We start from the raw sequence: 22,759 nt of genomic DNA, 5'->3' as shown, positions 1-22,759 counted from the left end.
ATTTTCCTATTAGTGCCCTGACTGCATTTTTCCTTAATTTTATGTCTAAACCTAAATTCTTGATAAACCATAAGATTTCTCTCATTTGTTGCTTTTCAAATATTTTATTAGATCATTATTGTGTTCTAGTCTTCATTATGAACTTCATATGCTATTTTGTATGCCTTTCACACCCAGTTGTTTCACTTTTAACTTAAGTTGAACTATACATATTTTTGGCTCAGTCACAGGGCACAGCCATGTAACTATGGCTGGAAGTAAGCTGACCTGTTTGCCAAGATATACTATATGTCATTTATAGAATTAACTGATGTTAAGCTATCTAAATATCATTGATATAATATATTGGTATGATATAAATTTAATTTCAGAGAACCTCATCTACAATAAATTTGTCACCAGGAGAAGTGGAAGAGGAGGATGATGTTGAAAACACATGTGGGCCATCAGGACTTTGGGAAGCTCTAACTCCGTGTAATGGATGTAGGAATCTTGGCTTCCCCATGCTTGCACAGGTAAAATTTTGCTTTTATTAAGGTACAATAAACCAAAAATGGTTGCCTGTGTTTTTAAGATAAAATCTCCCTCCCCTTCGAAAATCTAATTAGTATCTTTTTCACTTTGTGGTTTTTCTCAGTGTCAAGTAAAATGTGCATATAACTTGCTGTGCATATGTGTGCATATGTGGATACATAATTTATGTACAAATTTAGTATTGTTTAGTTTGGTTATAATGCAGAAAAGTTGTCTTTTTTATGAGGTTTTCATATTTAGAATCCAGAAATATATCATTTTAAAGAACGTTATTTTTAAAAAGTAATTAAAAGTTATCTACAGGTGTAGTTACAAGGAAACGTATTATTGCTCTTTAAAAGCATAGCCAGTGATTATTTTTTTCTCATCGCAGTGGAACATTGTAGAATAATGTGAATGTGTACCACTGAAAGTTTTGGAATAAAATCCAAAAGCGAAACCAGAACACTAAAATATTGAAGTCCTTTCACTATCATTAAGTCTACTTTAATTCTATAATATCACCTTCAGATTTCTGTTGTGTGCTGTGAACCATACATTCTTAGAGGAGTTTCAGAAATGGCTAAAATATTCCAGAGATAGGAAATTTGAAGACATAGGGAAAATATCTCTGCACAATAAACAAAGAACTGAATATGAAAGAGTATAATGTTAAAAGGTTAACTACATAGGAGGTGGGCGGAAAAAACAGTTCAGGACAGAAAATGATTCACAGTACTTATCCAGAAAAGTGTTATATCTCTTCTGTCACAACAAATATGAAACAATTGTGTCTAAGGAACCATTATGTTTTCCACATGTCTATATCATGATTTGACCATAGCCACTCAAATTTCAATATTAATTTATTGTAGGAAGCTAAATAGGATATTCAAATCAGTATATAGTACTTAGAAAATCTCTTTATAGGACTTTTAATCTTTACAGAATTGTTATCAATATATACTCAACTGTGAGTTCCATAAAGGTAGAGATTCAACCTTTTGATGCTCAGCATCTGCAGTCTAATGCATAGTTGCTGACAGATCAGAAGAATGGGTTGAATGTGGTGTCTCATGCCTGTAATCCCAGAACTCTGGGAGGCCGATGTGGGCGGATTGCTTGAGCCCAGGACTGTAAGACCAGCCTGAGCAACATAGTGAGATCTTATCTCTGCAAAACATACAAAAATTAGCCAGGTGTGTTAGTGCACACCTGTAGTCTTAGTTACTCAGGAGGCTGAGATGAGAAGATCACTTGAACCTAGGAGACTGAGGCTGCAATGAGCTGTGATCATGACACTGCATTCCAGCCTGGGTGATAGAGTACGACCCTGTCTCAAAAAAAAAAAAAAAAAAAAAAAAAGAAATGTCTTCTTTATCAAGCAAACTCTGATGGATATAAAACAAAAAAACAAAAAATAATTGGAATGAAATAATAGTTGAATGGATCTCCATGAACAAATGTGTATATTCTAGGATGTTACACCTTCACTTAAAGTTTTCACATACAGTTTTTTAAATCTCATATCTATATGGGTAAAGGGAAAGAAAATTAATAAGCATAAGTTGTATTTTATTAGCATACTTTTATCTGCTTAGCAGTTTATGAATAATTGAATGTTTTAATCTATTTTTCCCCTCATAAAACTGTGTTTGTAAAAATATATTTTAAAATCATTCCTTTATATCTTAAAAATAATTCTTGGAATAAAATAAAGTATTAGGGTATTTACTATAATAGCCAGATGGCTGCTAATCAAAAAGCTGTCAGTAATATGATTGTATCTGATTTTCTACCACCTTACTAACATTTACTTTTTTCTAAATTTAATTTTATTATTTGATTAGGCTTGGTAGTAACTTGATTTTGGTGTGTAATTTTTAATATTAGATTTTTTCCCTTTGGCCATTTTCTTGGTGAAGACTGGTATTGTTCAATAACTTTATTAGTTCCTCACATGTGCTAGTTACATTTACCACAAAATCTTTCCCGGTCTGCAGCTTTTCTTTTTGTCTTAATTTGTATGTGTACAAGTGCATCATGCAATTAAAAAAAAAAAACTATCCAATTGATTAAGCCTCTTAGTCCTATTTTTTGTTTAATTCAGCTTATCTAGAATTCCTTTTAACATAAATTTCAAATATGGCTCTATATTATTTTTTGCTTGTTGATACCTACTTTTCCTTGAACTTTCCATTGAACAATAACTCATATTCCTCTCATATTTTATCATAAAGTCTTGTTTATTTCTGCCTTCTATTTTTTAAACCACATGACTCAGTATTGATATTATTCATTATTAAATTAAAACTTGATTGCTTGCTTTATAAAATCTGTTTTTTGTAATTACTTTGTTGAATTTTAAAAGTATCTCTATTGAGATTTTAATTATTACTGCATTAAATCTATAAATGTACTTGAGATGCATTTTTTTTACCCTAAGTAATCTAACAAACCAGCAGTAAGACTATAAATTCTTTTCTTTTCTTTTTTTTTTTTTTTTCACAGTCTCACTCTGTTGCCCAGGCTGGAGTGCAGTGGTATGATCTTGGATCACTTCAACCACTGCCTCCCGGGTTCAAGTGATTATCCTGCCTTAGCCTCCTGAGTAGCTGGATTACAGGGTTCTGCCACTATGTTTGGCTAATTTTTGTAGTTTTAGTAGAGACGGCGTTTCACAATATTGGCCAATATTGTCTCAAACTCCTGGCCTCAAGTGATTCGCCCAACTTGGTTCCTACTGTGCTCGGCCTCACACTATAAATTCTTAAGAATGTGTGTGTGTGTGTCTGTGAATATTATTGTTTATGGACTATCCTTTAGCATTTATATCATTTATATTTGCATGTGTGTGTGTGTGTGTATATACCTATAAACATGTTTTGTGTACATATGTAACATGTTTATACATTTTAATTGCAACATATATTAAATAATTTTTATAGTTTTGCAATTAAAAATATATATAGCATATTTTATGTATATATAATATATAGTATATTTGTGTGTATATGCTTGTATATATATATGTGTATGTATATATATTTGTGTGTATATACATGTGTATATATGTAGATATATAATGTGTATATATATACACACGTATATACATACACAATTTATAACATTTTGAATTCATCTGATTTTTTTTAGTTTATTACCTAGGATTCAATCATTCTCAACCATTCACAAATAGTAATTTTTAAACTTTTTCTATTATTATAAATATCTATTATCTAAATTATCTCTTAAGCTTTGATTAAAAGAGGTGAGGTAACGGAATAGGTATTGTTTTAGAATTTCAGGGCCAGGCGCGGTTGCTCACGCCTGTAATCCCAGCACTTTGGGAGGCCCAGGTGGGTGGATCACAAGGTCAAGGGATCGAGACCATCCTGGTCAACATGGTGAAACCCCGTCTCCACTAAAAATACAAAAAATTAGCTCGGCATGGTGGTGCGTGCCTGTAATCCCAGCTACTCAGGAGGCTGAGGCATGAGAATTGCCTGAACCCAGGAGGCGGAGGTTGCGGTGAGCCAAGATCGCGCCATTGCACTCCAGCCTGGGTAACAAGAGCAAAAAAAAAAAAAAGAATTTCAAGAAAACTGTGACCTAGGAACAGGATCTGATGGTAATGAGTATCAGGATTTGTAATCAGAAGCAGGTTGAAATATTTACCAAAGGAATATATAATTTAAAAAGAGATTGGGTCAGATTGAAGATTTAGAAAAAAATACAAAACGTGCAGTGCTTTTAATAATTATCCCTTCTGTGATTATCAAGGGACTACAATGTGGTAAGCATGCTGACCGTCCTTGAGTGCAAAGATAAAGTTGGCCTCTGTTAAGAGTTTGCAATATGATCGTTTAAAACCTCTTAGGAATTCTCCAGTATCATGATACTGGACTGCATACATACCACATGAACAACAATAACTGTTTTATTTTAAAAAGGTTTTCATTTGAAATTATTTGCCAAAAGGTGATTTATTTTATGATTAGATGTGATTTCTCATTAATGTAACCTTGAAATTTGCAAAGCTAGAACAGTTAACGTGAAATGTTTTTTACATTTTGAAGCCATTTTTTCAGGTCTGAAGCATTTTTGGAGGTCATTAAAAATCATTAAGCCATAAGCACTGTGAGGGTCTACTGAAAAACTGCTTCCTTACAATATTTACAGGAGTCTTTGAGATCTTTACAATTAATACAGTGCTATGTAAAATTTTATATCCCTAGATATTTTGGATTGGAATAAATTGTATTTCACATTTATAGCCCTTAATTGGATCCAACAAACATGTATCACATATCATTTATATTTAAAGCATAGTGGTCGTGAGAAACATGAATACTGTGGAAACAATACAGACTTAATTGGGGGCCAGGTTACCTATGCATTCTGGTTCTGGGTTATCAAACCATTTGATGTATTACTTTAGTATCAAGCAGATTTTTTACTTGCAAAATTAGAATATTGACTAATCCTGTGGATATGGATCTTACAATTCTAAAATGACCTAATTTCTAGTTTTTATCCAGATTATGAATTGATCCTAAATTAGGGTTTTTTTTTTTCTGCCTCCAAGAATACTAAAATTAGAGAGAACCAGCAAAAAGATGAGTGCTTTGCAATTATCCTTCCATTGTGACTAGATTGAAGTTTCTACAAATTCATGAAAATTTAGAATTCTAAATAACATCAAGGGATTAAAATTCTTGGGAAAATACTAAGAAGATTTACTGTAAATAGAGCTTTTATGGGACAATTGCAAAGCCGTTAATTAAGATTTAAGAAGGAAATCAAGAATGAAGAGACTGAGAAAATTAAGCCCTTTCTAGAAATTATGATTAAACTTAGAATGTGTTTCTCAACACTACCATTTACACAATGCTTACTATGTACCAGCTATTATACATGTATAGTCCCAAGGTGACCATTTAAAGAAACTATGCACTAAATGTCACAGTTAATGTGTGACAATGCTATGATTCAAACCTGGAGAGAGAGAGAGAGAGAAAAAATATGTGTGTGTGTGTGTGTGTGTGTGTGTGTGTGTGTGTGTGTTTCTGGGTTCTCATTTTATATTTTGGAAAATAGTTTTTCAATAATTCTCCTAATATAGGATCATATCTTTGGGAGTAATCTTCAGCATTTTACTCTGTCATCTATTAATTTAAAAATATGAAGTTGAGGGAAGGTTACAGATAGTTCTCAGAGCCTGATTATAAATTGCCATTAGTTTTATTGCTACCCTTCCTGTTAATAGACAATGTGTTATTAGAGTAGATAACTTGAGTTGATGGATTTTTATTATGGTGAATCATGTTTCTCTCCTCCACAGTCTTAGGTGAGATGTCCACCTCTGCACCGTGTGTAGTATTGGGTTTTGAGGCTATTACTGCAGAGTCAGTCCAGCTAGGTAGAGACCCTCTCGCTTTCATCCCATTCGCTCATGTGGCCTCATTCTGCAGGGTTGAGATAGGGAGTCCCAATATTGACTCTTTGAGTAGCAGAGAGTCAGTCTTTGAGTAGCAGAGAGATACTGTCAATGTAACAGCCTCGTCAGTATCTCTCTGCTCCTGTAGTCACCACATTCATGCTGCTCTCTAAGGAGAGGCCAATAGCACTTACTGATGTGTTTGAAGTACGCTTTGAGGACAAGAATGTCCTTGTAGCCCTCAGTATAACAAGATTAAGCCATGGAAGCTCCCCAACTCTAGCCATGCTGGCTAAATTTCCTCCTGGACCTTTGAAGGCGGCTGTGCTGTGTTTCTCGCCAAGTCTGAGTCTGCAGACTTGGTCGCAGCCACATCCATGGCACCTGTGGTGGTGCTTACTGTCATTGCTACTGCCATTGCCACCCTGCCCCTTTATTAGGCACTATAGGTTTTGTGACTGAAGGAGTATGTAAACTCTTGAATGTAGTATATGTGGGAGGTATGTTGGATTCATATCTCTATTGTATAATCATAATAGGTGGACCCAAACATTTCAGCATTCATGTGAAGTCTACTGATTCTGATTTGCTCCTTCTCTTCAAAGAACTTCATGGCATATGCCTAGGGAGAGAACAAATAGCAAAGAAAGTGAGACCAGCAAGATCTCCTTTCTCTTCCTATAGGTAAACAACAAAAATAAATTATTGCACATAAAGCAAGCATGTTGTATTGCCACTGATGTGTATAAGTGGCAATCACAGGGAAACATGTCCTACAACATATCAGCCTACCTAGGTTGTAGTATGTGTTTCAGAGTAGACTGATCAGGATGCTTTAGATAGTGTTATGTCATTGGAAATAAAATGAACAGCTGTGAATATAAAATGAAGAGTTGCTGACAGCTAAGAAATCTCTGAAATTCAGGTCTGGGGAACACTGAAGAAGCACTAGGAACTTCCTCAATGTGCCATGGCCTCCAAATGGAAGCTTATTTGGCCTTTGGCCCTTCTAAATGCAATGCATTTCCCAGGTGAGCCACAGCACCAAAGGCTCTTATAGGACCTTTCCCTGCTCTCCCCCAAAGCCACTGGCCCCATCTAGTCTCTGCATACACTCACCATTGGGCTCCTGTACATTTCCTCAAACATAGATGAGTCTGAAGTGTTCCCAGCCAGGATGCCCTTGGTACCACTGTAAGCCTCCACTGGTGGTCTCAGGATGTAAACAAGGTTTTCCCAGTGAACAAAAAGGTCTTCACTTGCATCTGAGGGGGGACATAGCTGAAGATAAAAAGAGCGGCCAGTGGCAAGCTTCAGGTGGAGCTGTTTTTTTATGCTGTTGTGGATGCTTATTTTCACAAACATCAAGGGAAGCAGCCTGGTTAGTTCTAAGAGCTGTGCAGGTGGACTACCTCTTCCCTGGGTGGCAGGACCACACCTGGCATTGTCACAGACAACAGCTGGTCGGGCCAGCAGCATGACATCAGGTAGTGTGAGGCAGGGACTGGTGCGAACGATGGCTACTGTTACCATTCGGGCACGGTTGTGCACATCAATCACTTCTCCTGTTTTGCTGATCTGGATAAAGTCACTCTCAAACATGGGTGCATACCTGAATATAGTATACTCGCCTTTGTACAGTTGCCGCTGCAGCTTTCCCATGGAGGTATTAAACATGCCCATTGCAGGGCTGCTTTCGGCTGTATAATATGGTAACATACACTGGCCCTCCATGGCTTTCTTTTATCAAGACAGTTCCTAGCAACAGCTCCACACCTTCCCTAACTTGCCTTGAAGAGTATCCTGTTTCCTTGGCCACTCTAGCAGGTGGGCCAGTGGTAGTGTTGTGCAGGCTTTCTTTTTTGTCCCCAAGTGACTGAGAATAGGGTGGTGTATTGATTACCAACTGCTCAATGCCAAAGACAGTTGGTCCTCAGGATCCAGACTATGCCCAGCTTAGTTAATGGAGCTATCAGGAGCACAGATGTTGGGGCCCTCGTGGATGTCCAGGCACACAGGTATTGGTGCTCATTCGGGAGGGACCTCCATTTTGGCCTGGTATTCCACTTCACAACAGCCTTTGCGCTTTGATTCCACAGCCTCAACTGCCAATCCCACTGTTCTTTCAAACCTGAACCATCCACTGCTGCTAAATGACCCGCAGGACCACTTTTATCCTCCCCTACCCATTGTGACCTGCCCTATCACACACCCTTTTGTCTCTGTCACCCAACAGTCTCTACCTCAGGGCAGGGAGACTGCCCTCTCCACTCGACCCTCACCCCTACCACCCTCCACAGCTCAGCAGACTACTCCCCTCCGCCACCATCCATCTAGGGACCTTAATGCATTCTGGAAAATTGCTTTCAAAAGGGTTAGAGGTAAACTTTTTGTTAGAAGCAAGAGTTTAAAATATATATACTCTTAAAATATCCAGCTCCTCTAGTTGTAGACATTTATTTTAAAGAGAGAATTGGATAACAGATTAGTATAGAATGTTTATCAATGTTTATTGTAGTGTAAAAAATTATAAACAGCATTATTGTCTTACAATGGGGGATTGCTTAAATAAATTATGGAGCATTCGGTGGTGGGACACTCTACAGCCCTAAAAATGATTATGCACTTTTCATTTTTATTGACATGAAAAGATATCCCTGACCTTCTTTTTTCTTAAAGAAAAAGAGCAAAACTGATTTCAAACTCGTAATATAAGTAAGATTCAATTTATGTAAGATCACGTGTATGTGTTTGTGGGTATGGAATTATGTTCAGTGAAATGTTTAAATTGCTTATCTCTGAGTGGTGTAATTTTCATTTTCTTTATAATTTTTGTTTTATTAGGAAGTTTATTTCTGTTACCAGGGGAAAAACTATTTTATTAGCAATGTATTTTTTGTCTGTTTCTACAGCCATGATAAATTTTATGTTTTGACTCACCTTCAAATTGTTGATGCAATTTTTAAGCGTTTACCTAGACATTTGTACCATGGCTATGGAGAGAAAAGAGCCTTAAACATCACATTTATGCTCTATTCTTTACCATCAGATTGTACTGAAAAGAAGAGTTCTAAAGAATTTTGCCAGGTATTGTAAATATCAATTTATTGAGATTATAATATCTTATAACAAAATAAGATTATAATTATAAAGATATTGAAATGACACATGATAACCCACATGAATACACACACACACGCACACGCACACGCGCGCGCGCACACACACACACACACACAGAGCCATAGCCATAGTTGAGTCTTTTTTTGAGATGGAGTCCCACTCTGTCACCCAGACTGGAGTCAGTGGCATGATCTCAGCTCACTGCAACCTCCACTTCCCAAGTTCCAGTGATTATCCTGCCTCAGCCTCCCAAGTAGCTGGGACCACAGGCACGTGCCACCACACCTGGATAATTTTTGTATTTTTAGTAGAGATGGTGTTTCACTGTATTGGTCAGGCTGGTCTCGAACTCTTGACTTCATGGTCTGCCTGCCTCAGCCTCCCAAAGTGCTAAGATTACAGGTGTGAGCCACTGTACCCAGCTCAGTTGAGTCTTTAGTTGTATAAGTCAATGCAAACATAATTTCTTCCTTTCATATTGAATATTTGATTATTTTGGATACTTTGAGTATTTTTACTTTACTTATTGAGATGCCTATTCACATATCAATAGCAGTTTTTACTGGCCTTTCTGAAGTCTTTATATCTTAACTTCTACTTCAAGTCTATGTTACTAATCTTGTAATCGGCAAAACCAAGAAACCAAATACACATTTAGTAAATTAACATTTTAAAAGTACCCAAGTGGTTCTGGTGTTTTTCATAAGGCACAACTGGATAGGTGGCATCGGACACAGAAAAATTTAATTTAAGTCCTTTTTTTACTGACTTTCTTAAGAGCACTTTTATGCTATACACATATATGACAAGATATTTATCTTAGGGTTCCATTAGAGCACTGGTCTCCAAGGAAGCCAGAAACTACATTACTTGTAGAGCCTGTAGACATTTGGATTTTCCAAACCAGTCAATAAGGCTGACAACAGTGGAACCTCTTTCATTTGGATTGATAACCATACTGTGTAGCATTCTGGCAAAGATCTACTTTTAAGAATTTGATGGGGTTTGTCTGAAATACTTATAGCTGTTTAGAAAACTACCTTATTAGCATTTGCCTCAAGACTTGAGAAACTCAGATAGCTAAATAAAAAACTACCTGAACTTGAGAAATTCCTTTTATGACAATGCAGCACCTTTTATGTGTTTGCTGTTAAATCAGATTTCTATATAGTCATTAGATATCCTTAAAATAAATTTGTACGCTATCTCCTCTCTATTGGAGTTTGTGTCACTGGGTTTATAATTTAACCTCTCTGGGCCTTATTTTTCTCAGCTTTGTAATGGAGATGACCCCTGAGATATCTTTCAACTCCAGAATAGTTACGGTTTTGTGATAGGGCTTTAGCTTTCCCCCTGCAACAATAAAACTACTACATACTTTGGAAATACTTTGAACCACAACAATGAATCGAGATATTATTCATATAACTGCTCTGGGAATTGTATAATTCAATATATAATTTTATTCTCTTGCCAAATTTCTTCTTCCCAAAACTTTTAAAAGAACCAATGCTTGAAATGTGGAAATGACAAGATGTTAGTTCAGTAAGATAGTCAATCAGTAGTGTCAGTGCTTAAAACTATGTAATTGAAAATATGGGTTGGTTTCCCTAATTGCAAAGGCAATCTCATTTAGTTGAGTAGCCCCTAAAAGCAGCTTTGAGTTAGAAGTATGTGTGTTACACCCCAACATTAGTGTGCTGTGTGTGGCAGTTCAACACTAATGTAATGATGTATTTTTGTGAATGACAGTTGGCATATCAAATGCATCCTCTAGAAAAATAATTAGTGTTATAGTCTTAAGATTTGTTTTCTAAAGTTGATACTGTGGGTTATTTTTGTGAACAGCCTGATGGTTGGGAGCTTTTTTCTTCAAAATAAACAAGTCCTTATTAAACCAGGAAAAAAAAAGAAAAGAAAATATGGGTTAAATATTTTAAACAGAATTCAGTCAATAATGAACATGGCTGTGGTATACAGAATAATTCCCCCAAAAGATACTAACATTCTAATCTTCACAACCTGAATATGTTACCTTATGTGGCAGAGGAACTTTGAAGATATGAAGGAACGTTGAAGGATCTTGAATTGGGGGTGTTACCTGGATTATGTGGTGGGTCCAATGTAATCACAATGGTCTTTGTAAGAGAAAGGCAGGAGTGTCAGAATCAGAGGATATGTGATGCTGAAAGTAGAGGTCAGAGTGATGTAGCCATGGACCAAAGGAATGCAAAAGTCCTCTGGAAGCTAAGAAAGCAGAAGTGCATTCTCCCCTAGAGCCTCCAGAAGCTGATAGCTCTGCCAACACCTTAACTTTAGCCCAGAGAGAATCATTTTAGACTTTGACCTTGAGAACTATGAGAGAATAAATTTGTGTTATTATAAGCAACTAAGTTTGTGGTAATTTGTAATGGTAATCCTAGAAAACTATTACACATTTTGGTACCTGGAAGTGGAGTGCTACTATAACAGGTACATAAAAATATAGAAATGGATTTGGAATTGGGCATTGGGTAGAAGCTAGAAGAATTTTGAGGACCATGATATAAAAAGCTTAGATTGCCTTTAACGGAAATATAGACATTAAAGATTCTGCTAGTAAGGGCTCAGAAAGAAGTGATATAATAGAGAAAACCTGTATTGTCTTAGAGATTACTTAATTGTCTTAAACATGTTTGTACAGACATGGATATGAAAGTCACTACTGTGAGGGTTCAGAAGAAAGAATGGTAGAACTTGTATGATCTTAGAGAATACCAGAAACATTGTAGAGAGAATGTTAATAAACATGAATGTTAAAGATACTTCTGTTAAGGACTCAGAAATAAATGAGAAACATGTTATTGAAAACTGGAGGAAAGGAGATACTTGTTACATGGTAGCAGAGAGTCTAGATGAATTATATTCTATGGTTTTGTGCAAAGCAGATCTAGTAGGTGGTGAACTTGGATATTTTGCTGAGTAGATTTCTAAATAAAGTGTCAGAGGTAAGGCCTGGTTTCCTCTTGTTGCCTGTACTGAAATGTGAGAGGAGGAAAGAGATAAATTGCGGGAAGAACTTTTAAACAAAAAGAAACCAGGACTTGATGGTTGGAACATTCTTAACCTATACAAACTGGGAAAACACTGAAATTTGTAGATTCACTGTCAAGAAGTGTACTTAGAGAGAAAGTTAAAAGCATGGCTAGATAACTTGTTTCTAGTGCCTTAGTAGGATCAAAAACTGAGATTATTCAACCACACAGAGGGCTCTTTGAAGAGATTAAGCAAATCTGAATTATGATGAGATGAATTATGCTGGTATGGCAGAGACCTTCTATAATGCAGAGTTTGGGTTATCCAGGAAATTCTTGTGACGTACGTGGGAGACCCACAGTGTTTTCAAGAATGATTTATTAGCAGAGATTTTGACAGCTTGAACTTAACAGGACAGAGGACAAAGTGAAAGAAGGCTTTTGGATTCCTGAAATTCTGCAGGCAGGAAATATGGTTATAAAACTACTGAGCTGCAAACATAAGTTAACCTTTGTGGAATAGGAATGAGGACTCAGAAGGTGGGGCTGAGGACCACTCAGAGGGTAGAGCTGAGAAATACAAAGATTATTCCCAGACCTTGAAACATAATGGAGTTTACCCAGTTGCAATTCTGAATTGCTTCTGTCTATTGAATCCCTTTTTATCTTTTATTTCTCCCTCTTTGGTTGGAATATTTATAATTGTTTCCCTATACTTGTCATATTATTGAATTTTAGGAGCAGATAACTTTTTATTCTAGTTTCACAGATTCACAGATAAGTCTGACTCATGCTTGATTTATATGAGGAGATTTGGGACTTTTGTGTTTTCAAGATTTTGAATTTAAGTTGATGTTATATAATGGGTTAAGATTCATGAGGATGTTGAGATAATATGAATGGATTTTACATGTGAATGAATGTGATTATTTGGTGTCCAGAGGATGCACTGTAATAGACAGCATAATGCTCCTCCCCAAATGTCCACATCATAATATCTAGAACCTGCGAATATGTTACTGTATATGACAAAAGGGACATATATGGTTAAATAAAGGATATTACAATGGAGGATTATCCTGGATTATCAATGTGTGGCCAATGTAATTATGAAGGTACTTATAATGTGATATGATGAAGAAAGCAGAAATTTGCTAGCTTTGAAGATGGAGGAAGAGGCTATGAGCCAAGGAATGCAGGGGGCCCCTTGAAGATGAAAAAGGCCAAGATCAGATTCTCTTTTATTTTTATTTATATACATATTTATTTATTTGAGATGTAGTCTTACTCTGTTGCCCAGGCTGTTGCTGAGACGCCATCTCAGCTCACTGCAACCTCCACCTCCTGGGTGTAAGCTATTCTTCTGCCTCAGCCTCCTGAGTAGCTGGGATTATAGGCATGCGCCACCATGCCCAGCTAATTTTTTGTATTTTTAATAGAGATGGGGTTTTACCATGTTGGACTGTCTTGTCCTGAACTCCTGACCTCAGGTGATTTGCCCCGTCAGCCTCCCAAAGTGCTGGGATTACAGACGTGAGCCACCATGCCTGGCCTAGATTCTCTTTTAGAGCCTCCAGAAGTAACTAGCCCTGCTAACACCTTAATTTTAGCCCTGTAAAATGTATCTTAAACTTTTGATCCCAATAACTGTCAGAAAATATATTTTTGTTGTTCTAAATTATAATACTAAGTTTGTGGTGGTTTGTTACAGTGGCTATAAGAAATGGATACAATAGCTGCAGAAATTAGGTCAGTAGACATTTCATCTCTCATATATTCATTCAAGGAGAATATGCCTGTTGTCTGCATCTAGGCAGAAGATGGGACATACATGTATTTACAGAAAAATGTATTTCACCTTTCCTATCAAGCATTTGTGTGATCTAGATTAATTTTTATGAAGTGTTCTATATATGTAATTACTTAAAGCTTCTGGATTTATCTTGCTTAGGTTGCCTTGACCAGCCCCATAATTATAAAAAATATTTTATCCTATTTTCTTCATATATTTTTATTTTTTGACTTAAAATTTATCTGTGGTTCCTCCCTACCCCCAAATTAGTGATCAGTTTTTCTAGCATCATTTATTGAATGATCCAGTTTCCTCTTGATTTTAAATGTTTGCATAATTACCCTATTGAACATTAAAAACTTGTTAAGATACACATAACATAGAATTTTCCATATTAACCATTTTAAAGTGTACAGTTCAATAGTGGTAAGTATATTCATGTTATTATCTAATCAATCTCCAAAGCTTTTTTATTATGGAATTATGAAAGTCTGTACCCATTAAATAAAACTTGCTATTTATTCCTCCCCCATCTCCCAGTGGCAACCACCATTTTACTTATTTCTATGAATTTGACTACTTTGGATACCTCAAATAAGTGGAATCATACAATATTTGTCTTTTTGTGATTAGCTTGCTTCACTTAGCATAATGTTCTCAAGATTCATCTCTGTTGTAACATATGACATGATTTTTCTTTTTAAGGCTGAATAATATTCCATTGTGTATATATACCATATTTTTTTCATTCATTTGTCAATGGACACAGATTGCCTCCACGTTTTGGCTGTTGTAAAAAATGCTTCTATAATATGGGTTTGGAAATATCTCTTTGAGATTCTGCTTTTAATTTTTTGGATGCACACCAAAGCAGTAAAATCACTGGATTTTTTTTTTTTTAATATACTTTAAGTTCTGAGGTACATGTGCAGAACATACAGGCTTGTTACATGTGTATATGTGTTTTGCTGCATCCATCTCCCTGTCATCTACATTAGGTATTTCTCCTAATGCTATTCCTCCCCTATACCCCCACTCCCTGCTCTCCATCCTCTAGACCCCGATACCCCAACAGGCCCCGATGTGTGATGTTCCCCTCCCTGTGTCCAAGTGTTCTCATTGTTAAACACCCACTTAAGTGTTAGAACATGTGGTGTTTGGTTTTCTGTTCCTGTGTCAGTTTGCTGAGAATGATGGTTTCAGCTTTATCCATGTCCCTGCAAAGGACATGAACTCATTCTTTTTTATGGCTGCATAATATTCCATGGTATATATGTACCACATTTTCTTTATCCAGGATATCACTGATGGGCATTTGGTTGGTTCCACGTCTTTGCTATTGTGAACAGGGTCACAATAAACATACGTGTGCATATGTCTTTATAATAGAATGACTTATAATCCTTTGGGTATATACCCAGTAATGGGATTGCTGGGTCAAATGGTATTTCTGGTTCAAGATCCTTGAGGAATCACTACACTGTCTTCCATGATGATTGAACTAATTTACACTCCCACCAACAGTGTAAAAGCATTCCTATTTCTCCATATCCTCTCCAGCATCTGTTTTCTCCAGATTTTTTGATGATCGTCATTCTAACTGGCATGAGATGATATCTCAATGTGGTTTTGATTTGCATTTCTCTAATGAACGGTGATGATGAGCTTTTACATATATGTTTGTTGGCTGCATAAATGTCTTCTTTTGAGAAGTGTCTGTTCATATCCTTTGGCCACTTTTGGATGGAGTTGTTTGTTTTTTTCTTGTAAATTGGTTTAAGTTCTTTGTAGATTCTGGATATTAGCCCTTTATGAGATGGGTAGATTCCAAAATTTTTTCCCCTTCTGTTGGTTGCTGATTCACTCTAATAATAGTTTATTTTGCTGTGCAGAGCTCTTTAGTTTAATTAGATCCCGTTTGTCTATTTTGGCTTTTGCTACAATTGCTTTTAGTGGTTTAGTCATGAAGTCCTTGACCATGCCATGTCCTGAATGGTATTTCTTAGGTTTTCTTCCAGGGTTTTTATAGGTGTTATGTTTAAATTTTTAATCCATCTGGAGTTAATTTTCATATAAGGTGTAAGGAAGGGATCCAGTTTCAGCTTTCTGCCTATGGCCAGCCAGTTTTCCCAACTCCATTTATTAAATCGGGAATCTTTTCCCCATTGCTTGTTTTTGTCAGGTTTGTCAAAGATCAGATAGGTATAGATGTGTGGGGTTACTTCTGAGGCCTCTGTTCTTTTCTATTGGTCTATATCTCTGTTTTGGTGTCAGTACCATGCTGTTTTGATTACTGTAGCATGGCATAGTTTGAGTTCAGATAGCATGATACTTCCAGCTTTGTTTATTTTTGTTTTTTTTTTTGTTGTTTTTTGGGTTTTTTTTTTGTTTTTTGCTTAGGATTGTCTTGTCTATATGGGCTCTTTTTTTGTTCCATATAAAATTTAAGGTGTTTTTTTCCAATTTTTTGAACAAAGTCAATGGTAGCTTGATGGATAGCATTGAATCTGTAGATTACTTTGGGCAGTATGGCCATTTTCATGATATTGATTCTTCCTAACCATGAGCATGGAATGTTTTCCCATTTGTTTGTGTCCTCTCTTTTTTCCTTCAGCAGTGGTTTGTAGTTCTCTTTGAAGAAGTCCTTCACCTCCCTTGTTGTGTTCCTAGGTATTTTATTCTATTAGTAGCCATTGTGAATGGGAGTTCACCCATAATTTGGCTCTCTGTTTGTCTGTTATTGGTGTATAGGAATGCTTGTGATTTTTGCACATTGATTTTTTATCCTGAGACTTTGTTGAAGTTACTTATCAGCTTAAGGAGATTTTGGGCTGAGACAATGGGGTCTTCTAAATATACAGTCATGTTGTCTGCAAATGGAGACAATTTGACTTCCTCTTTTCCTAATTAAATGCCCTTTATTTCTTTTTCTTGCCTGATTGCCCTGGCCAGAACTTCCAATACTATGTTGAATAGGAGTGGTGAGAGAGGGCATCCTTGTCTTGTGGCAGTTTTCAAAGGGAATGCTTCCAGTTTTTGCCCATTCAGACTGATATTGGCTGCGGGTTTGTCATAAATAGCTCTTATTATTTTGAGATATGTTCTATTAATACCTAGTTTATGGATAATTTCTAGCATAAAGGACTGTTGAATTTTGTCAAAAGACTTCCCAGTATCTGTTGAGATAATCATGTGGTTTTTGTCTTTGGTTCTCTTTATGTGATGGATTACATTTATGGACTTGCATATGTTGAACCAGACTTGCATCCCAGGGATGAAGCCAACTTGATTGTGATTGATAAACTTTTTGATGTGCTGTTGGGTTCAATTTGCCAGTATTTTATTGAGGATTTTTGCATCAGTGTTCATCATGGATATTGGCCTGAATTTTTTTTTTTTTCAGTTGTGCCTCTGCCAGGTTTTGGTATCAAGATGATGTTGGTCTCATAAAATGAGTTGGGGGATTCCCTCTTTTTGTATTGCTTGGAATAGTTTCAGAAGGAATGGGACCAGCTCCTCTTTGTACATCTGGTAGAATTAGGCTGTGAACCCATTTGGACCTGGACGTTTTTGGTTGGTAGGCTATTAATTGCCACCTCAATTTCAAACCTTGTTATTGGTCTATTCAGGAATTCAACTTCTTTCTGGTTTAGTCTTGGGAGGGTGTAAGTGTCCAGGAATTTATCCATTTCTTCTAGATTTACTCGTTTATTTGCATAGAGGTGTTTGTAGTATTCTCTGATGGTAGTTTGTATTTCTGTGGGATTGGCGGTGATACCCCTTTATCATTTTTTATTGCTTCTATTTGATTCTTCTCTCTTTTCTTCTTTATTAGTCTGGCTAGTGGTCTATCTATTTTGTTGATCTTTTCAAAATACCAGCTCCTGGATTCATTGATTTTTTGAAGTGTTTTTTTGTGTCTCTATTTCCTTCAATTTTGCTCTGATCTTAGTTGTTTTTTTCTTCTGCTAGCTTTTGAGTTTGTTTGATCTTGCTCCTCTAGTACTTGTAATCGTGACGTTAGGATGTTGATTTTTAGATCTTTCCTCTTTTCTCTTGTGGGCATTTACTGCTATAAATTTCCCTCTACACACTGCTTTAAATGTGTTCCAGAAATTCTGGCATATTGTGTCTTCATTCTCATTGGTTTCAAAGAACTTCTTTATTTCTGTCTTCATTTCATTATTTATTCAGTAGTAATTCAGGAGCAGGTTGTTCAGTTTCCATGTAGTTGTGAGGTTTTTAGTGAGTTTCTTAATCCTAAATTCTAATTTGATTACATTGTGGTCTGAGAGACTGTTTGTTATGATTTCTGTCCTTTTGCATTTGCTGAGGAGTGTTTTACTTCCAATTACGTGGTCGATTTTAGAATAAGTATGATGTGCTAAGAAGAATGTATATTCTGTGGATTTGTGGTGGAGTGTTTTAGTTGATGCAGTTTCTTCATAGTGTCAGTGGTCTTTACAATTTGGTATGTTTTTGCAGTGGCTGGTACTGGTTGTTCCTTTCCATGTATAGTGCTTCCTTCAGGAGCTCTTGTAATGCAGGCCTGGTGATGACAAAATCTCTCAGCAGTTGCTTGTCTGTAAAGGATTTTATTTCTCCTTCGTTTATGAAGCTTAGTTTGGCTGGATATGAAATTCTGGGTTGAAAATTCTTTTCTTTGAGGATGTTGAATATTGGCTGGATTTTATGGTAATGTTATTTCTAATTTTAAGATGAACTACAATGCTATTTTCCATAGAGGCTGCATCATTTTAAGTTTCCACCAATGATACACAAGAATTCCAAAATTTTTTCACATTTTAGCTAACACTTACTTTGCATTTTTGGTAGTAGCCATCTTGATAGTTGTGAAGCAACATCTCATTGTGATTTTGGTTTGCATTTCTTTAATGATTAGTGATGCTGGGCATCTTTTCATGTGCCTGTTGACCTTTTGTATATCTTCTTTGGAAAAATGTCTATTCAAGTCTTTTGTCTATTTTTTAACTGGATTATTTTGCTTTTGTTGTTGAGTTGTAGGAGTTTCTTATATATTCTGGATATTAATCACTTATTATATATGTGCTTTAAGAGTATTTTCTCTCATTCCATAGATTGCCTTTTTACTCTGTTGATTGTGTCCCCTTGATGCATAGAAGTTTTGAGTGTTGATGCAGTCCAGTTTATCTGATTTTTACTTTTGTTGCTTGTGCTTTTAATGTTACTACAACCCAGAAATCATTGCCAAATCCAATGTCATAAAGCTTTTCTGTTTTCTTCTAAGAGTTTTACAGTTTTAGATTTTCCCTATTGAAATTTTGATTGGAAGAATAGAAAATTTAGAGATTATTTAGAATAAAATTAGCATTTTGCAACATTTAATGTTTTGCTCAGGGGCATGGTATAAATTTCTGTTTTCAAGTCTCTTTTTATGCTGTTACGTAGATATATTAGTCTATTTTCTGTTGCTTATATCAGAATACCTGAAACTGGGTAATTTGTAAAGAGACGTAATATATTTTTTATAGTTCTGGAGGCTGAGAAGTCCAAGTCAAGGGACTGCACCTGGTGAGAGCCTTTTTGCTGGTGATAACTCTGTAGTGTCCCAGGGCAGTGTAGAGCATCACATGGTAAGGGGGCTGAATGTGCTCTCTCAGGTCTCTTGTCCTCTTCTTATAAAGACACCAGTCCAAAAACTCCCATGATAGCCCATTAATCCATTAACTCATTTATCCATTAATTGATGAATGTATTAATCATTCATGAGGGCTCTGCTCTCATGATCCATCACCTGTTAAATGCCTCTTCTCTCAATACTGCCACATTGGAGATTAAATTTTGACATGAGTTTTGAAATGGGAAAATATTCAAACCATAGTATTTTGCTTCTGGCCCTCCAAAACTCATGTCCTTCTCACATAAACATCCACTTATTCCACATCATAGCCCCAAATTCTTAACTTGTTCTGGCGCCAACCCAAATGTCCAAAATTCATAGTCTCATCTGTAAGTCTATGATATTGAAACAAGCTATCTACTTTCAAGATACAGTGGTGTTACACAGGCATAGAGTAGACATTTCCATTCAAAAAGGAAGAAACAGGCCCAAAGAAAGGAGTAAAAGGCCCCAAACTAGTCTGAAACCCAGGAGGGCAGACAGACATTAAATCTTAAGGGTGAGGAATAATCTCCTTTGACTCCATGACTGGCATTCTGCATAAACTGATGTGGGGGTTAAGTCCCCAAGGCCTTGGCTTTTGTGACTTTCCTGGGCTTAGCTTATGCTTCACCTCTCTCCAACTAGGATTGCATGCTGGAAGTTGTATAGTTCTGGTGTTTTGGTGATGGTTCTGCCTCTGTGGCTCCACTGGGCACTGCCGTATGCAGCGGGGATTCTCTGTAGCAGCTTCAACCTCACATTTCCGCTTTTTGTTGCTCTCGTAGGGCTCTCTGTAGTCACTCCTTTCCTGTTACAGGTCTCTGCCTGAGCCCCCAGGCTTTTGATGACGTTCTTTGAAATCTGGGTAGAGGCTGCCAAACCTTCACAGCTCTTGGTTTTTTGCAAGCCTGCAGAATTAGCATTATATGGATGTTGCTACAGCTTATGATTTTTACCATCAGGAACTGTGACATGATCTGTACCTGGGGCCACTTGAGCCATACCTGGGGCAGCCATGGAGTACCACGCAGGGGTTTGGGGAGCAAAGTTACAAGTTGGCCCTGGGCAGTGAGCCTGTGGAGCGCATACCAGGCCTGTCCCGTAAAACCACTCTACTCCTCAGCCTTTGGGCCTGTGATGGGAGAACCTTGAAGATTTCTGAAATGCTTTCAGGGTCTTTCTTCCATTGTCTTGAGGAATAGTACCTGGCTCCCTTCTATGTGTAGTAATCTCTTTTGCAAGTAGTCACGGGGCTACACCCTTGGTTTCCTCTCCTGAACACAGTTTTTCATTCTTTATGTGGTTAGGCTGAACATTTTCCAAATCTTTCCATTCTCCTTCTCTTTTGATTGTAAATTCTGTATTTAAATTATTTATTTGCTTCCAGTTCTCAGTGTAAGCAGCCATAAGTAACCATGCAGCTCCTTTTTTGTTTTGCTTAGAAATTTCTTCTGCCAGATACTCTAGTTCATTTATCACTGTCAAGTTCTGCCTTCCCCAAAGCCCTCAGCATGAACATAGTTCAGCCAAGTTCTTTGCCTATTTATGACAAGAATGACCTTTGCTCTGATTTCCAATCCCTTGTTCCTCAGTTACATTAGAAACCTCATCAGAACGGCCTTTACTGTGCATATTTCTATCAGCACTCTTGTCATGACTACTTACCCAATCTCTAAGGAGTTACAAACTTTCCCTAGTTGTCTTGTCTTCTAAGCCCTAACCAGAATCTAGGCTTTTCCTAACCTGCTCCTCCAAATTCTTTCAACCTTTGCCCGTTACCTAATTCCAAAGCTGCTTCCACAATTTTAGTGATTCATTATCAGCAACACTCCACTTCTCGACACCAATTTTCTTTATTTGTTTATTCTCTGTTAGTTATAATAGAATATTTGAAACTGGGGAATTTATAAAGAAAAGAAATTTGTATTTTATGGTTCTAGAGGCTGAGAAGTCCAAGGTTATATAATTCTGTTCCCACACTGCTAATAAAGACATACCCTAGACTGGGTAATTTATAAAGGAAAGAGATTTCATTGACTCAGTTCCACATAGTAGGCCTCACTGTCATGGCAGAAGGTGATTGAGGAGCAAAGTCATGTCTTACATGATGTCAGGCACGACAGCAGGTACAGGGGAACTCCCCTTTATAAGACCATCAGATCTCCTGAGACTTATTCGCTATCAGGAGAACAGCAAGAGAAAGACCTGCCCCCATGATTCAGTTACCTCCCACTGGGTCCCTCCCATGACATGTGGGAATTATGGGAGCTACAATTAAAGATGGCTGTGCTAGGTGGGAACACAGCCAAACCGTATCAAAGGTCCAGGCGCCAGAACTGGTGAGAGCCTTGTGAGGACATGCTGTAGAGTTCCAAGGCAATGCAGGGCATCACATAATGAGTCTGGCTGCTGTTACCCTCCCTTGCAGCATACTGAACTAGTGTGATTGCCAAGACCTGAACACACATCAGCTTTCCAACCAAGCATTTCTGTAAGCCCTTTTCGGTACTGAAATGCTCTACAATTTTTTTTTTTTTTTTTTTTTTAGCATCTATTGCTCCATTTATACATAGTAGGTCCACAACAAATATTTCTTCCCATCTCTTTCAAAGCAAAAGAACATATGGAGTTTATATGCAAATTACTGGTTTTTAGGGAAGGGAATAAGTGAGAAAATATTTTCTCTTAAAGATCTTCCTTGAGAAGTGTGATTAAAACTGAAAGAATAATAATTCCCTCAGATATTTTAAGAGGGCATGCCTGATGCTCTTCTACAGCATCTCTCATAAGCATCCTTTTAAATGAGAAAACTCAGTTGCAGAGAAGTCAATTAGCTTGTTGTGGTGACAGTTATAAAGTAGCAGAGGTAAATATTCCAGCTCAGGTCTCTTTGGTCCTAAAGCCCAGAGTCCCTTCTTCTTCTTTTTCTCTTTATTATTCAATCATATCTAAGGGAAGGGTATTGTTCACATTTGTATCTTTAGATGTTTCTTTATCAAAAATAAGGAAATGGGTTGACCAGTCCCCTTCTCCAATGGAAAAAGGGATAACTGCTTACAACAGAGATATCTGCTAAGTGTCAATGCATCAATGTTTTTATTAGAGGATGGATTAATGAGGTTTCCAGTTATTTTAGTGTCTTCAGCAATTTCTATTGTAGCTTATCCTGAGTTGAATCCTAGCTACCATTAGGAATGAATCCTGTGTTTACATATAGAAATATGTTTCATATT

The 22,759-nt window shown here is 36.8% G+C and overlaps 2 protein-coding genes across 17 annotated transcripts in view; one reads left to right on the top strand and one right to left on the bottom strand.

The window, feature by feature from the left end:
• Window positions 1–22,759, top strand: part of ANKS1B (ankyrin repeat and sterile alpha motif domain containing 1B) — a 1,261,971-nt gene that overhangs the window by 332,093 nt on the left and 907,119 nt on the right. For all 16 annotated transcript variants that reach the window (XM_032285364.1, XM_032285340.1, XM_032285282.1 and 13 more), the window contains one exon: window positions 372–515. In XM_032285364.1, the coding sequence (XP_032141255.1) occupies window positions 372–515 (144 nt within the window). The remainder of the gene's footprint in view (window positions 1–371; window positions 516–22,759) is intronic.
• FAM71C (family with sequence similarity 71 member C) lies at window positions 5,742–8,098 on the bottom strand. The gene is made up of 2 exons (XM_032285636.1): window positions 7,073–8,098; window positions 5,742–6,575 (listed from the first exon to the last, which is right to left on the bottom strand). Exons 1-2 carry the CDS (start codon window positions 7,685–7,687, stop codon window positions 6,465–6,467), a joined length of 726 nt encoding a protein of 241 aa, XP_032141527.1. The 5' UTR covers window positions 7,688–8,098; the 3' UTR covers window positions 5,742–6,464.

This window comes from Sapajus apella, unplaced genomic scaffold (assembly GCF_009761245.1).
Source record: "Sapajus apella isolate SASKATOON/1434 unplaced genomic scaffold, GSC_monkey_1.0 scaffold2, whole genome shotgun sequence".
Classification (NCBI taxonomy): Eukaryota; Metazoa; Chordata; class Mammalia; order Primates; family Cebidae; genus Sapajus; species Sapajus apella.
The sequence above is the reverse complement of the archived record's forward strand: the minus strand, read 5'-3'. Positions and strand labels throughout refer to the sequence as shown.

What these genes read in the sequence shown, in the direction of transcription:
- FAM71C (XM_032285636.1), bottom strand. Translation starts at nt 7,687, where the DNA reads ATGGAGGGCCAGTGTATGTTACCATATTATACAGCCGAAAGCAGCCCT. An exon ending in AAATGTACAGGAGCCCAATG is followed by an intron (nt 6,576 to 7,072) that starts GTGAGTGTATGC and finishes TTCTCTCCCTAG; the next exon opens with GCATATGCCATGAAGTTCTT.